The sequence below is a fragment of the Perna viridis genome, chromosome 11, assembly GCF_037379345.1.
Source record: "Perna viridis isolate PV_CMFRI_1.1 ecotype Kerala chromosome 11, ASM3737934v1, whole genome shotgun sequence".
Lineage (NCBI taxonomy): Eukaryota > Metazoa > Mollusca > Bivalvia > Mytilida > Mytilidae > Perna > Perna viridis.
The window spans coordinates 29,752,953-29,768,961 of NC_142455.1; the positions used below are offsets into that span (position 1 = coordinate 29,752,953).

Below are 16,009 nucleotides of genomic sequence, written 5' to 3' on the forward strand. Positions count from 1 at the left end.
GCCCTTTACTGGTCATGTTTTAATGTAAAAACACTGTATTTACAAATTTAAAGCCAAATATATCACCTTTTGTGAAAGTTTAAAGATTTAGGATTTTTGACATGTGATCAAGAAAAAGGGGGAGGCAAGTCAGAAATAAATTTTTAAAAATAGACCAATTTCTCAGAAAATGATTACTTTTAAAACTATTTCTTCATTAATATTGTTAAAAAACAAGTTGTGATTGATATTTTTTATTTGAAAAGTCAGAAAAAGTTCTTTGCAAATATTTAATGCATTTCAGTATGGTAGAATATTTTCACTTTTTTGCTCGCACAACTTGGTTACCCTATATTTAAAAATCAAATATTTAAAAAAGTGCTTGTCACATTTCACTGAAACTTTGCAAATGCATTCAGTATGTGTGTAGGAAGATACCTGTATAGTTATTTATTTTTTCTAAGACAAAAAGTGACTCTTTAGGTTACAGACCACCAATTCAACCAATGAGCATTTGGAACGTACGCAAAAATAGTCCTACGCAGAAATTACCCCTGTTCCTCTTAGTGCTGTGAAAAAAGTTCTCATCTTATTTTAAAAATTTAAAGAGTTTCTGAAAGGAAAAACATTTCTGTACATTTTATAGGTGCATTTTGCTTCTTGTGATGTGAAGCCTAATCTCCATAATGAATTTTAAATATACCCCTATCTTGTGAAAACACTGGGATTTCCCATGCTATTTATAGACCCTTCACTTCCGGTGACCAGTACTGCACTGCAAGTCTGCTAACCCCACATGCCATTCTGAGGATTGTGAGCTGACATATGTAGAATCATGCTGATATATAGTCATCTGCAGGTTAAAGTTAAGGTAAAGTCCAGAGAAGCCATTGAATATTGTGAAATTAGCATAGAAGCCTATGGGAAGTTGAATTAGTGGTTTTTAGCCTATATCAAAAATAATAAATTTTCAAAATAACGACCTTTCGAGAAAGAAAAATACATGTACTGGTAAATGAAGAGTAAACTCAAATTTCAAATTACTTAATATGTACCTACATCACATCATATATTTAGGCATACTGTAAAAGAAATACATTTTTTCAAATTCAATTTCAAGATTAGGAGCTTACTTTCCAGACTTCATAGTTGTTATTTAAATACGGTTTATTTTTTTTATATAAAAACATATACATTATAATTTTTTCATCAAAGTTGCTGGAGTATAATGTTTTTGATCCGTCTGTCCCTCCGTTCATCAGTCATAACTTCCTGTCGCCTAGGTAGAGCCTCCATGTTTTAATTGATTGGATGTGAATGATTTTCAAAGAAATTGGTAAAAGGAACCACTTTTTTCGACGAGGGACTTCGTAGAAAGTCAATGATTTAGATTTGTCGTCTGGTCAGCCCTGATTTAAGCTTGTCGCCTGGTCAGCGCTGATTTATGTTTGTTGTCTGGTCAGTGGTGATTTAGATTTGTCATCTGGGCAGCGCTGATTTAGGTTTGTCGCCTGGTCAGCGCTGATTTAAGCATTTTGCTTGGTCAGCGCTGATGTAGGTTTGTTGCCTGGTCAGCGCTGATTTAGGTTTGTCGCCTGGTCAGCGCTGATTAAGGCTTGTTGCCTAGATAGCTCCTCCATTTTGACCGATTTCTTTTCAACTATGGCGAATTGGTAGTAGTAAAAATATCTTGGATGGGATTGATTTTCATAGAATGTGGTCAAGGGGGCCACCTTTTTTTGGACCGGAACTTATAATGAATCTAGTTTACTAATTTAAGAAGGCGGTGTTTAAAATGCGCCCACCAAACAGGAAGATTTTTTTCAGGTTTTCTAGATGGCTGTTTAGCCCGGGAATTGAGAACTTGAAACCCCCTGATATTAATAAATGGAAATGATAACCAAGGGAAATTATACTATAAGGTACTGGAATTTTTTGCAATAATACATTTTTACAACACATGGTATATTACAATGTATAATGATTGTTGAACCCCTATTTGTTTTCTTTTTGTTTTTTATGTATCTGTGAATGGCCATTTGGTATTGAACGGAAGTGTCTTGGAAGATGGGTTCTTCGTATCAAAATATCTTATTTCTCCAAGTTAACGGTTAAAATATTCATTTTGCGCATACATCGAATCAAATTATTTTATTTCCGTTTATGTAAAAACTTAATGTTTGGATCAAATGTAGTTTGAAGTATAATTTTTTTTTCACAAAGGTCTGAGCAAAATATTTATCTAAAATGTCTTCGACACCATCCCCACCACCCATCAAATATTCGTCCTCTAATTTTGCTTTGTTTTAGTCAATTAACATTGATGTGACACTGTACAAAAAAATCACCCCTTCTAAGTCGATTCGGTAATTAAAAATACACGTGACTTTTTCACCACGGGTGGTGATTAAATTTCTTCGAGTTTTCTACAGATTTAATGGGAGAGACCCATTCTCCTTCAGCCTATTCTCGTTTTAGATTATTTTTCCACTCCCTGTGGTAAAATTAATATTTTATCATGTACGCTACAGCCCGCATGATGAAAATTTTAATTTTACCATCTCGAGTGGAGAAATAACTTAAATCACTCATCACTGAAGGAGAATCTGTATTTCCCAATGAAATATTTAGACAACTTATGTAAAATGGTGGGAAACCTGTCTCAGAAATTTATTACCCTTGGTGGTTAAAAAGCCACGTACACTATTATTAACCATTACATTTTATTGCAAATAAACTGCTACTTCACTGGTAACCAAAGAACATCTTGTGGCCATTTATTTGGGTCTCGATCTGAAATATCAATTTGATTTTGAGGTTTAGAACGAGGGATTTCATATGGTTTAAATTTGAATGTCTGCATTAAGGAAATTATCAAATTTGCTGTTTTGCGATTCTTGTGCCACGCCCACTCCATAATTATACCGGATATGTGTACTGTCTTGAAGAATTGCATTCCTCCTTGTAATACTCTGTGTTCATGTCCTTCTACATCAAGCTTAATAAATACTTTTTTAAAACGATCCATTTGTGGCAAGCGTAACATATCATCCAAAGAAACTGCATCTTCCTCAACTGTTTTATTACTGAAGAATCCTTTTTTGAATGATGACAACATTTTTGCCCCAATACCGTCTGACTCCACATATGTATTTCCAAAATGGTCGTTATTTGGGCTGTAACGCACTTGTCTTTTTTCATGTGTGTCAGAAATAATGTTGTAGACCATTGTGATCTTATCACTAAAATTAGAATATTGTACAGTTGCACATACATGTTCGATGTTTGATTTTGCGCAATCGATAGCCAGTGCCTCTCGACCAATCAGAGCAGCCGCTATGCTATGCTGTCCGACATTTGTTCCAATATCGATCAGATTCAATTGGTTGTCTTTTTGCAGCTCATAAACAATTCTGTTTATAGTTTCCACTTCAAACGCACCGTAGCGCTTGATCAACGACGAAATTCCGTCTATAGCAATTGAATGGGTAAAAATTTTAGTTACACCAGCTAGGGAAGAAAACTTTACCAGTGGAAAGTCGGTTCTGTTTAGGTATACTGTATATGGCTTGCAAATATCCGCTATTTGCCAAGAATTATTTCGATATGTAAAAACATGTGGCAAAGTTTCGACCCTTTTCGATTCCTTTTCTTTAAATGATGAAGCCGCTGTTGTTTTTCGTTTTTCCACTGTTAGAAGCTTCTGGTATTTTATCGCAGTTGTAAATTGACTGCGATAAGTAAAATCGCGTTGCCATGTTACAACTTTGTTTAAGGCATTTTTGTGTTGTGATTGAACAGTAAATGAACGTCCTGATGCCAAGTTAAAAAAAATCTGGTCATTTGTAGTATGCGAGAATTGCTGAAGACACACGATGCCAAAAACAAATACACAAACGATTACAAGTGTCGCTGTTATCTCGTTCCTCTTATATCTCACAACCATCGTATCTAAAACAGGGAAAAAATTGGAATAAACTTGCGGACAAGCAAACGGCAATTCACGTTTTACAATTAAGATTGTTTTTTTTCTCTTCAGAATTGTAAAGATATGTAAAATCAGACTACTCAATTACAAGGGAAGTGCCAGGTTTATGATGAAATGGTTCGATTTTAAAGATCGATGAGTTCAGAAAAAAACCGTGTTTATCCTCATAAATCTAATCACAAGAATTCTATAAATGCATTTATTGTTTTACTAGGAGACCATCATTTAGAAGAGTAAATGGTGACATCCAAGTTGGTCCAACCGTCCATGTAAATTAATATCCAACGTAAACGAGGCTACTGCTTAGCATGTTCATGAGACACTGGGTTAATATTTAGAAGTGTTTTCTATTGTGGGTTTGAAACTCGTCGCTTTTTCATTCCAAAATTCGAAAGATTTTGTGGAAACCCTCAATTCAAAATTATTATCAGAATACAATAGCATTAAAACCTATGATTTTCAACTCATAAACGCCTATAAACTCAATTAAAATCACGACTCAAAAACATTATACATCGTTGTTAATCCAAAAAAGACGGTAAATCCAGATACAAATATGTAGTTTATAGGGATTACTCAGACTTTGTAAAAAAAAAAATTCCAGATCATCTTCCAAATATTCCAAAGAAGAAGTTTTTAAAATGCAGGAACATATTTTTGGTGTGGTGGAAGCGTTTTTCAACTAACTAACCAATGGGAACAATTTGTGCTCCTTTACTTGCTAAACTATTCCTTCAATTTTATGAAGCTGACTTTATATCTGATCTGATCCAAAAGAAGAAACGTCATTTCTTAGAAGCTAGTTCCTTTAATATCAGTTTTCGCTATATAGATGACGTATTATCGTTAAACAATCCTAGTTTCATGGATTTGATACCTCGCATCTACCTCAAAGAACTTGAGAATAAGGATACTACAGACACTGTGAAGTCAGCCTCATATCTTGACCTACACTTAGAGATCGACGGTAAAGGAAAACTGTTGACCAAACTATACGACAAACGCGATGACTTCATTTCGTATTGTCAATTTCCCTTTCATTCTGGCAAAGGCTATAATACGGAAAACCTGACCCCAAACCATAGTGGTGCACCGTGTTAGGAAAGATGCCACGTTCCTCGCACGTTAAAGAACCCTACTGTGGTATTCTCTCGGAGTAGGAACCATAGGGCTCCGCCACAGGAGGCTAAATTGCCCGACCCTACCAATCCCTCCCTTTTTCTTGTGGCAATCAAAATTTGTCGACCCTATTATCCGTGTGTCCCATCCCATTTTTCATTTCATCATCACTTCATGTTCATTTTATCATCCATTTCATGTTCATCGTCTGAATATAGCTGAAATATTGCTGCTCGGACGTTAAACCCCAATAAACAAACAAACATCATTCTGGCAACATCCCTTCAGCACCTGCGTATGGAGTTTTCATACCGCAATTCATACGATATACCAGAGCTTAAATTGCCGCAACTACGCATACTTTTGTATCGCGCTAGACTTCTTACAATTTGGTTTCTGGAACAGGGTTATGTTGCTGCAAGATTGAAGTCATCACTACAGAAGTTTATGGTCGTCATCATGAAGTCGTGGATCGTTAAGGTGTATCTGCATCATGAGAACTAATATGTTCAACGTGTCATAGTTTTTCTTTCCTCTTTTGTCTATCCTGGACTTGACTTTTTATCAGCAACTCGGCGGGTGTTTCTAGAAAAGCAGGGAACGCTTACCCTACCGGTGCACCTAGTCCATGCTCAGTTTTTAGTAGAGTCTAAGTTGCTCATTTGCTTTTGTTACTTGGTATTTATTTTACTTGATTATTTATGTTCTTTGTTGTGTGCGTCTGTTTTCCATGCCTAGCCTTTGTTACTGGATTACATTTTTTTGATTTCCGCTAGAATCTTGGTTACCTTGATAATTTTTCATTTTATTTGTCTCGTACATGGTATTTAACACAAGGAAAATAGATTATTTAGGCAATGGTGATGCTTGTAACTATATATGTGTAGTTCTGGTACAAGTAAGTTAAGATTCAGAAGGAAGGAGGGTCGTTTGCTGACCTGAAATCGAAAAGAAAACGTACATTAATTGCATAAAAGTCTGATTTTTCTTTGACAGAAAGTCGAGACTCGCTAAAATAGTGTCTACGCCACCATTACCACACCTGAAATATTTGAATCGCCCTCATCTTAAATTAAAATTTGGAAGACAGTTTTACCGTTTTTTTTTAATTTTTACTTAAAAAACCCAGAAAATTTTGACCTAAAATTTAGATTTGATAGTCACTTTTGAGGTAGATTAAGGGTGTTTAAAAATAGATGTCGATTTGACAAATGTAAGAACCGGTTTGCTAATAAAACTTTTCTATGTTGGGGCCAAAATAAATAGATGTTTTAACTTACGATAACTCCGATAAACAGACTTGGGACTAAAATATAACCTAAGACCATCCCAAGACTTGTCTTACTCTTAATACACCTTCGTTAAAGCAGGTCACAAGTCACAGCACACAAAATTTGATTCTATCCCCTCCCTTATATTCAACGTTACACATTCAGATCAAATCTGACAATATAACTGGACTACATTTAGTTTTATGAAATGTCTTCCTTGTATTCTACCTCCTTTTTTATTTTATGTGTATCGATTCAAACATTCGATATAAATTGATTCAGTTCATGAGTGCTTTGATTTCAATATTGTAGAGAGTAAATAAAATGGCCTTACCTTACATGAAATAGTACAAAACTCCGTGATCCTTTAGTTCAAAGTGATGATGACCCTTTTCTACTTAGAACGGGTCAACATTATCTACTTTAAAGAATCAACTAGTACATAACGACTCTATCCCTCCCCATTATGACGATCCTGCTGCACACAATGTCATAATACACTTAATGTTATGTTTAAATTATTCAAAAAACGATTAATTTTACACCGCCATTTTAATATTCATGTTTTTTAACAAAAGTGAGACCTACATATTTAACCAGGTAGAAAGCATTGATAAACACTGTACACAGTATTGAAAATACAATTATAATTTAAAACTTCTACAACATGCTGCATTACTTTGTCAAAAAGATTTAAATGTAAATCGGTCTAATAGTAGATGTAAATACGGTGTTTTGATTCAAGTGCATATGGGAACTAATATGTACAAATCAGATAGATCATATGATATAGGTGGCCTGTGGTAAAATTTATCTCACGGATTTTTTTATTTTTTTTATTTTATTTATTTATTTATTTATTTTTTTTTGGTTCCAATGTAATGTTTATACATAATTATGTCCAATAGTACATGTACATATACTTTATTGCGAATATTGCTTAGTTTTTTTTTTAAGTTTGCGCGAGTCCTCGACAGTAAACCATAGTAAGATTATCATATATCAAAATATTTGGTATGTTGCATAGATTAACATTTTCATACCTACAAAATGGCACATTATGATACTGAAATCGGATTCTGACACGAAATTGTCACCAAAATCATCAAAAATTACTGTAGACGCGTAACCAAAATATTGCATACAGAACGGATATAGTGTTTTAACAAAAAACCGAAATGCAATATACCTTCCATAATTTTACAGGAAGCGACGCGAAATTCTGCGAATTTCTCATATGTTAGAAACCATGGCAGTGATAGTTGTTTTTCATTCTGCATGGTCACTTTCCATATAGAGTAAGTGATGTAGACGCTGAACATCATCGGAGAATAAACGGTAACCTACCAATAACAATGACTTTTTTATACACAGAAAAAGAAGAAATGAAAATATGAAGAATTTGCATCTAATATAGAACAGAGAACAAGAACAATCAGAGAAATATAAACTACATGATAAAAATTCTACCATTTTTACGAATTCTAAACAAAATGTCCACCTCTATATTTCAACCAATGCGAGCATGGTCTTCATGTACTTCATGCCTTAAATATCTTTAATGAATATAATTACACACTCTCAACAGATATATTTGAAATTTTGCAGAAATATATCACATATATACAGTATTTTGCGATTTCTAAACAAACTGTCCACATGGTTATTTGACGTAATTAGAGTGCATGCGACGTTGAGTGGAGAGAAAAAAAAAACATCCGCGACGTTTTTAGTGTAAAATCTTTTTCTTCAATACCCGGTCTAGCGATGATCAAACAACAAACAATGCGTTGATTATGAACCAAGCAAAATATAGATTGTCAATCTTCTGTTCAGAGCGAATCAAAATAAACAAGTCAGCAAAAGATGAAAAATAACGAGGAACAAAGAATAAATGGTATAAGGAAATGTTAAAAATGAAAGAAACGATGCTAAGAAATTGATATTAATGGTAAGTGGACGTAATTTGTTTGTAAAATACATGTATGTAATAAGTAACCGTTACCAGTATATCGATTAAGGGAATTTCCCGATTTAAACATGCTAGACCAGTCGATGTCTGGACCTGCGTGCGCACTATAGCTGTGATTTATAGGTGCTGGGGAAAGTGCAACTAAAAAAGTGCTACGGATGTGCATGTGTATACGGAACTACGGAACGTACAAATTTAAGTCCCATATACATAAATTAGAGAATCAAAATTTCCTGACAGTGTGCACTACATATGTATTCTTCCAACATACCAAGTTTCAGGAATTTCTGTTGGAAATCTTCAGAGGAGTTGCAAGGACAGTCTGCGCTATTACAGACGGACAGAGTATTCCAACTCCTAGGCCTGCTTTCGCCTTTGGCGACGGAGGTAAAAAGGATACCGGTATAAAAAGCCTTGCGACCAATTGGACAGAGAATGAAACAAAATGCAAAGTTTATTACAATATTCATGTTTAATCGATGCACATGTTTGTCCAATAAAAGGGCGGGCGGATACATGTATGTGAAGTTTGAAAAAGTAAAGGTGTGTAAGAGTTATTTCTTTTGTCAATGTTTTTCTCATTATGCGTTTGAAAATATAACGCATGTATATCTGATCGTTATTTTTATTCTATTCATTGGACTTTACTTTGAAAAGCAACTCATTGTTTTTGTATATATGTTCGTCGACTTGATATTTAACTTTTCGTCCAACTGTTTATGTTATACCACCAGTACTCTTGACCCCGACAGTGTATTACCCGGTAAATTTGCACGTAGACACGAATCAAAAGATTTTTAGGGAGTGCATTTTCATGCAAAAAATCCCACACCACGCCTCGTTTTCGGAAAATCAAATTGCCTTTGTTTAAACCGTAAAAAAACAAAACTCGAACAGCGAACAAATTTAAATATGCTGTTGTTTTTTTCTCCAATCAATTGTTTTGATTCATCGTTGCATCGAAAATATTATTTCATTTCGTGACTTTTTGTAAAAAAAAATAATATATCTTTCTAGATGTAGGCATACATGTACATGTGATGATGTTTTTCAGAATTTTTTTTTTCGCGCAAAAAGAAGTGTCTAAATAATGTACATACTTGCTATGTGAATGCCAAGGATTGATGTACAATAAGGGTCGTACTTCAGAAGTCCAATTCGGGGATACATCGAGATTAAGAGCAAACAAATGTTGTTTCATGGACCCCCCCCTCACAAAAAAAAAAAAATACAAAAAAACGAAAAACGAAAAACGAAAAACAAACAAATAAAAAACGAACAAACAAAAGACAATAGACAACAACAAAACAACAACAACAACAAACCCCCCTCCCTAAAAAAAACCCAAAAAAAAAACAAAAACAAAAAAACAGTAATTATTATTGAATAGCATGGATAAGCATGGATGGATTTTTAAATGACTTAATTAAGTCATTTGTTCGTAGATTCGAAGTGATTTAATTTACGCAAAAAAAATATCGGTGCTTTATTTTCAAATGCATTTGAAGCTACGCTCGATATTTGAACTCAAGTTCAGCAGGATTTTAATATCAAAGCAAAAACACACCGTTAACACAGTCTTTTTTTTTCGAAGAAACGTCATGTGTCTTCTTGACGTTACACTTTACGCATTCTCCCAAGTCAGGGTTTTGAGTCCACCCTCGCTCCCTCAAACCCCTGACATCACTCATTCATATTTAGGGGGTATCGTCCAGCCAATTCCGATTGGTTGCTTCTCCGGGTGAGAAGCACCAATGAAAATCGATTTATCATAAAATGTCTGTGGAAAGGTAAACAATAATTCGAGGTAATGGACGATCCGATATAGTAACTGAAAGTTGTATGATGTTACAAATGATGCAACATGAGCAAAAATGATATCTGTTTAGAGTCTTTACTAATAAAATGACGTTATGTATAGCCACTTTGTAAGTTATATCGAAGAGTTTCTATTACGAGTGATTTGATTGGATTTTGGAACTGGGTTAAACTTAAGTAACTCACTAGATGGCGCTGGACGATACCCGCTAAAAATGAATGCTTGATGTCAGGGGTTTGACGGAGCGAGGGTGGACTCAAAACTCTGACTTGGGAGGATGCGCTTTGCGGTATTAAAACCGTGCGCAAGGTCATAAAAGATTTTTTAAAACGACAATGGGTGGCTCAGAAAAAGATTTTACAATTCCCTAAGAAAGCTACCAGCTTTTGCACAAATTGAAAGAGTTATCTCCCTTTTACAACGGAATTTTAATGCTTTCTATGTAGTTCATTTTTCTTTCAATTAAAGTTAATCGAAAACCAACGTTCGACTTTGAGAAAAGATGCATCTGCGGTACGAAATGGATACAAAAAATTTTGAAAACAAAATTGGTCATGTGCCACACACTGTCTGGTTTTTGATTGGACACCCACTTAAGTTGGCTAGGATCATACTTGGACTATACAGTACCTTACTTGTGTCCGCATGACCAGCGTGATAACCTACATTTCGGTGTTCAAGTTTAAACCGGTCTTGTATTCATGGGGTCTGGTGGTGATAAACGTGATCTTTGTTGAAAAATGTTAATTATATACAAAATCTTGGCAGAAATTGGCAATTAATAACCCCGAAACCCTCCACTTCATAAATCACTCGATGCTTTATTTTTCATACATTTCTGAATCAACCTCTGTAAAAAAAGTAGTCTACTAAAATGACAATATGAAATAAAAAAGGGAGTGTTAATGCATTAACCCCCTGCAACCCTCTGGATCCGCCACTGAAATTAAAAGTAGTACTATCGTGCTAATGTGGTGAAGAGCAATGAGACACCGAACATATCGTACAAAGATATGATAGTACACATATTGACAAACTATCACGTGAAGTTTTATGGCGCCATCTGAGAACTGAGGAACTCTGGCCTATCTGCAAACTTAAATGATTAATTAAGGTGTTCAATGTGGATTTGACTCGTTTTGTCGGTGGAAATTTGAACATTTCTTATATTCTGTGTTAATTCAATTCATCCGGACATGACAAAAGGAAAAAAGAGGAAAAACCAAGGACATTCAGGGTTGACCCACCTTGTAAAACGACAACAATAATGGCGGGTACACCTCAACCGCAACCTCAAGCCCAAACCCAGCCCATGTCTTCACCAAGCATTCGAGTCCTACCTTAGTCCACAGGCTTTACTCAACGGATCGCTTAGTCAGTATCCCAACAATCTGACTTTTCCTGTTTACAACGGCTACAACAGGATGCCCCGCCCGGGTCTTCAATTTCGAGTTAATCAAAGTACTCCATAGGCATCTGTTGGGATACAACCACAACTTGAAAAATACCTTATAAGACTTCCAAAACCCAGTAGAATTTGGATAACTAAATTACGTACGTGAAATCTACATCTCCCAATAGAAACTGGTTTAATGTGCCAAGACAAGAAAGATAGTGTTACAGTACTTTGTGTAAGAATGGAATAGGGGATGAATATCATATTTTATTTATATGCAATAGTAGTGTAGTAACAGAATTCAGAAGCAAACTTATTCCTAACTATTGTATATAGTAATCCAATTGATTGATTACAAAAAAACTAGCTCTTTTTATAAGAAAAATCAGTCAAATATTTTAGTACGTGCATTGTTCGGACAATAGAAATACCAACAAAATACCCAAGAATACCTAGAAATACCCCTAAAATACCCAAGAATACCTAGAAATACCCCTAAAATACCCATGAATACCCAGAATACCCTAGAATAACCAAGAATATCTCAAAATATACATTTAAACCTTCAAATTGATTTAAATATGTTTTTATTTGATGAAGGATAATGTTTTTATTTAGTTTTTTTTTGGTATATTTTTTTTTCGAACACCCGGAATTTATCAATGTGACCAGTTATATATAATGCTTATTTAACATGATAATCGATTTACTCTCTTTGATGTATGTTGACACAGTTTTGTATCAATTAATCGAAGTATTCATGATTACGTTTTGCAATTTAAATAAATAGAAGTTCAGCGCTGGCTACGCGCTGCATTATCTTTAATTTGATGTCATGGACAGATCTACCGGGCATCGTCCTTTTGCGCCAATTGGATAAAAAATCGTAGTTAAATTGCGCAAAAATGTTTTTCCCGTATAGCCCTTTTCCGCCAAATACAAATAAGGAAAATAAAACAAAAGTAAAAATCTAACGTGAAACGATCATAAAATAAAAAAAATGAGTTAGAAATGAATAAATTAAAGATAAGAAACATAATTAAATGTTTGTTTGTTGGGGTTTAACGTCCGAGCAGCAATATTTCAGCTATATTCAGACGATGAACATGAAATGGATGATAAAATGAACATGAAATGAAAAAAAAGGATGGGACACAAGGATAATAGGGTCGAGAAATTTTGATTGCCACCAGAAAAAGGGAGGGATGGGTAAGATCGGGCAATTTAGCCTCCTGTGGCGGAGTGCAAAGGTTCCTACTCCTATCGAATACCACAGCAGGGTTCTTTAACGTGCGAGGAACGTAGCATATTTCCCAATACGGTGCACCAGTGTGGTTTGCGGTCCGATTTTCCGTATTATAGCCTGACAACCCCAGCATGTAACATGCCAGGGGTACCCCCATTCCACCACCTGGGGCACACATCCCAGTTGCTCTATGGGCAGAGCGGCTAGCCCCCGTCTAGGTTTCTGAGCACTATTTATTGCCCGACCTTACCCATCCCTCCCTATTTCTAGTGGCAATCAAAATTTGTTGACCCTACTGTCTTTGTGTCCCATCATATTTTTCGTTTCATCATCATTTCATGTTCATTTTATCATCCATTTCATGTTCATCGTCTGAATATAGCTGAAATATTGCTGCTCGGACGTTAAACCCCAACAAACAAACAAACAAATCAATAGTACAGTATATTTCCAAAAAGTTTGTTTGCAATAGAAATACAATTGCTTTAATATTAGTGATGATTTTTTTTTAAAAATTGGTAGCATCAATCTTGAATATTAGATAAATTTGCACATATACTGAACCTCATGGTATGCATTTAAAGAGATCTTGACGGATCCAGTGTCAGAGTGGGTAAAGGTTGCGAGTTCTTTAATGTTGAAAGAGTAATTAAAGGAACCAAGATTCTAGCCGAAACAAGAACAAACGTAATCCAGGAACAAAAACCAGACATGGAAAACGGGCAAAACTACAACAAAGAACATAAATAACCAAAAAATAATACATAGAAAATAACAAGAGAAAATGAGCAATTCGGACTGCACTAAAAACTGGGTACATGGACCAGATGCACCAGTAGGGTAAGCGTCCTCTGTTTTTCTAGATACACCCGCCGAGTTGTTCATAAAAAAGTAAAGTCCGGGGTAGACGAAAGATGGGAAGGAAAGCTATGACACGTTGAAAAAAATCCGTCTTCATGCTGCACATGGATACAACGTAACGATCCGCGAGTTCATGATGACGACTATAAAACTTCTGTAGTGATGACTTCAATCTTGAAGCAACATAATCCTATTCCTGTTCCATATATGTGTAGTTCTGGTACATGTAATTTAAAATTCAGAAGGAAAGGAGGGTCTTTTCCTTCTATTGAAATCGAAAAGAAAACGTATATTAATTACATAAACGCTTGAGTTTTTCCCTCAAATGATAAGACAGAAAGTCGACTCGCTTAAATAGTGTTTACGCCACCATCACCACACCTGAAATCCATGAATTGGACTTGCCCTCATCTTAAGTTAAAATTTGGAAGCAATTCAGAAAATGTTTACCTAAAATTCAGATTTGATAGTAGTTTTTGAGGTAGATTTAAGGTTTAAAAGTCAATCTCAATTTGACAAATGTTAGAACCGAAAAAGCTAGTTTTAGCTTTGAAATTTCAGGATATTCAGAATAATCTTGCTGGCCTGATAAACAAGTAAAACTGCTTGAATATGACACAAACTGATGCATCAAAATTATACTTCTGCTTCCACTTATATTTTGCCTACAATGTTTCATGCGGAAAAGACAGAAGCCATGTTTGTTCAATAAATCTGATCATGAAATTTTCTAAAGTTGAGGCCAAAATAAATAGATGTTTTAACTTACAACATCTTCGATAAACAGACTTGCCACTAAGATATAACCTAAGACCATCCCAAGACATGTCTTAGTCTTAAGACACCTTCGTTAAAGTAGGTCACAGGTCACAAAAATTGGTTCTATCCCCTCCCTTATATTTAATATTACACATTCACATCAAAGTTGCCAATGTAACTTGACTACTTTTAGATTTATTCGAAATTGTCTTCCTTGTATTCTACCTCGATCCTTTTTTATTTTATGTGTATCGATTCAAACATTCGATATAAATTGATTCACTTCACGAGTGCTTTGATTTCAATATTGTAGAGAGTAAATAAAAATGGCCTTACCTTACATGAAATAGTACAAAACCCCGCGATCCTTTAGTTCAAAGTGATGGTGACCTTTTCTACTTAGAACGGGTCAACATTATCTACTTTAAAGAATCAACTAGAACAAAGCGACTCTACCCCTCCCCATTATGACGATCCTGCTGCACACAATGTAATAATACACTTAATATTTTTTGTCATATTGATTTGACATCAATTAATCAACGAACTTATGCAAAATAATTATATTTTAAAAACGCATGCTTACATATAAGTAGATCTGTTCTTAAAAATCTAAACGAATCTAGCGTCACGCATGTTCGCCCAACTTGAACTTTTAAAATACATTTGTGAATAGTTAAAAAGACACAGTAAAGCCTAGTTAATTATACATTAATGTTCAGGTTCATCGTATCAGTAGTGCAACTATTTAACAATATTATCTGGGTTGAAGATTGACAGATTTCGAAAAGGGGGTTTCCACTATTTACTCATTTTTGCCCGGATTTTGCATGAAATGACAAAATTTTATCGGAAACGGGCGTTCACGCCCCTCATTTGGAATTGCCACTGCCTATTCAGATATCAATAGAAAAAAAAATATTGAGGGCCATAGGCCCAGTGCAAATTTACATGTAGCACAGTTATAATTATAATTGTTTTTTTGTCATGCGCTTTTAATATTCACGTTTAAGCTGGACCAGTTGTATGTTTCAATAATTCATAAAACGATAGATATTACATCACATTTTAATATTCAACAACATTTATCCAAGTAGAAAGCACTGATGAACACTGTACCCAGTATTGAAAATGTAAATATGATTTTAAAGTTTTACAACATGCTGAATTACTTTATCAAAAAGGTTTAAGTGTAAATCGATATAAAAATATTCATACAGGGTAGTAACATATGTGTGGCATCCGGTGGTAACGGTGTTTTGATTTTTGTTCATATGGAAACTAGTATTTGCACTTTAAGAGGCGGTCCATGTAAAAATCAGGCAGATCATATGGCACGTAGTAAATTTTATCCCACGGATTTTTTGTTCCAGTGTAATATTTATATTATATTTATGTCCAATAGTACAAAGATTTTTTTTTCAAAACAACAATGGATGGCTCAGGTAACGATTTTACAGTACCTTACGAAAGCAACCAAATTTTACACAGAATGAAAGAGTTATCTCCCGTTTACAATGAAATTTTAATGCTTTCTATGTAATCCATTTCTCCTTAACCGTTGCAGTAAATCAAAAACCAACAACCAACTTTGAGAAA

The 16,009-nt window shown here is 34.7% G+C and overlaps 1 protein-coding gene across 1 annotated transcript; it reads right to left on the reverse strand.

The window, feature by feature from the left end:
- Positions 1-1,977: 1,977 nt before the first annotated feature.
- Positions 1,978-15,062, reverse strand: LOC148603661 (uncharacterized). Its single transcript, XM_088553211.1, has 2 exons — positions 14,997-15,062; positions 1,978-3,930 (listed from the first exon to the last, which is right to left on the reverse strand). Exon 2 carries the CDS (start codon positions 3,923-3,925, stop codon positions 2,720-2,722), a length of 1,206 nt encoding a protein of 401 aa, XP_088409337.1. The 5' UTR covers positions 3,926-3,930; positions 14,997-15,062; the 3' UTR covers positions 1,978-2,719.
- Positions 15,063-16,009: the final 947 nt, after the last annotated feature.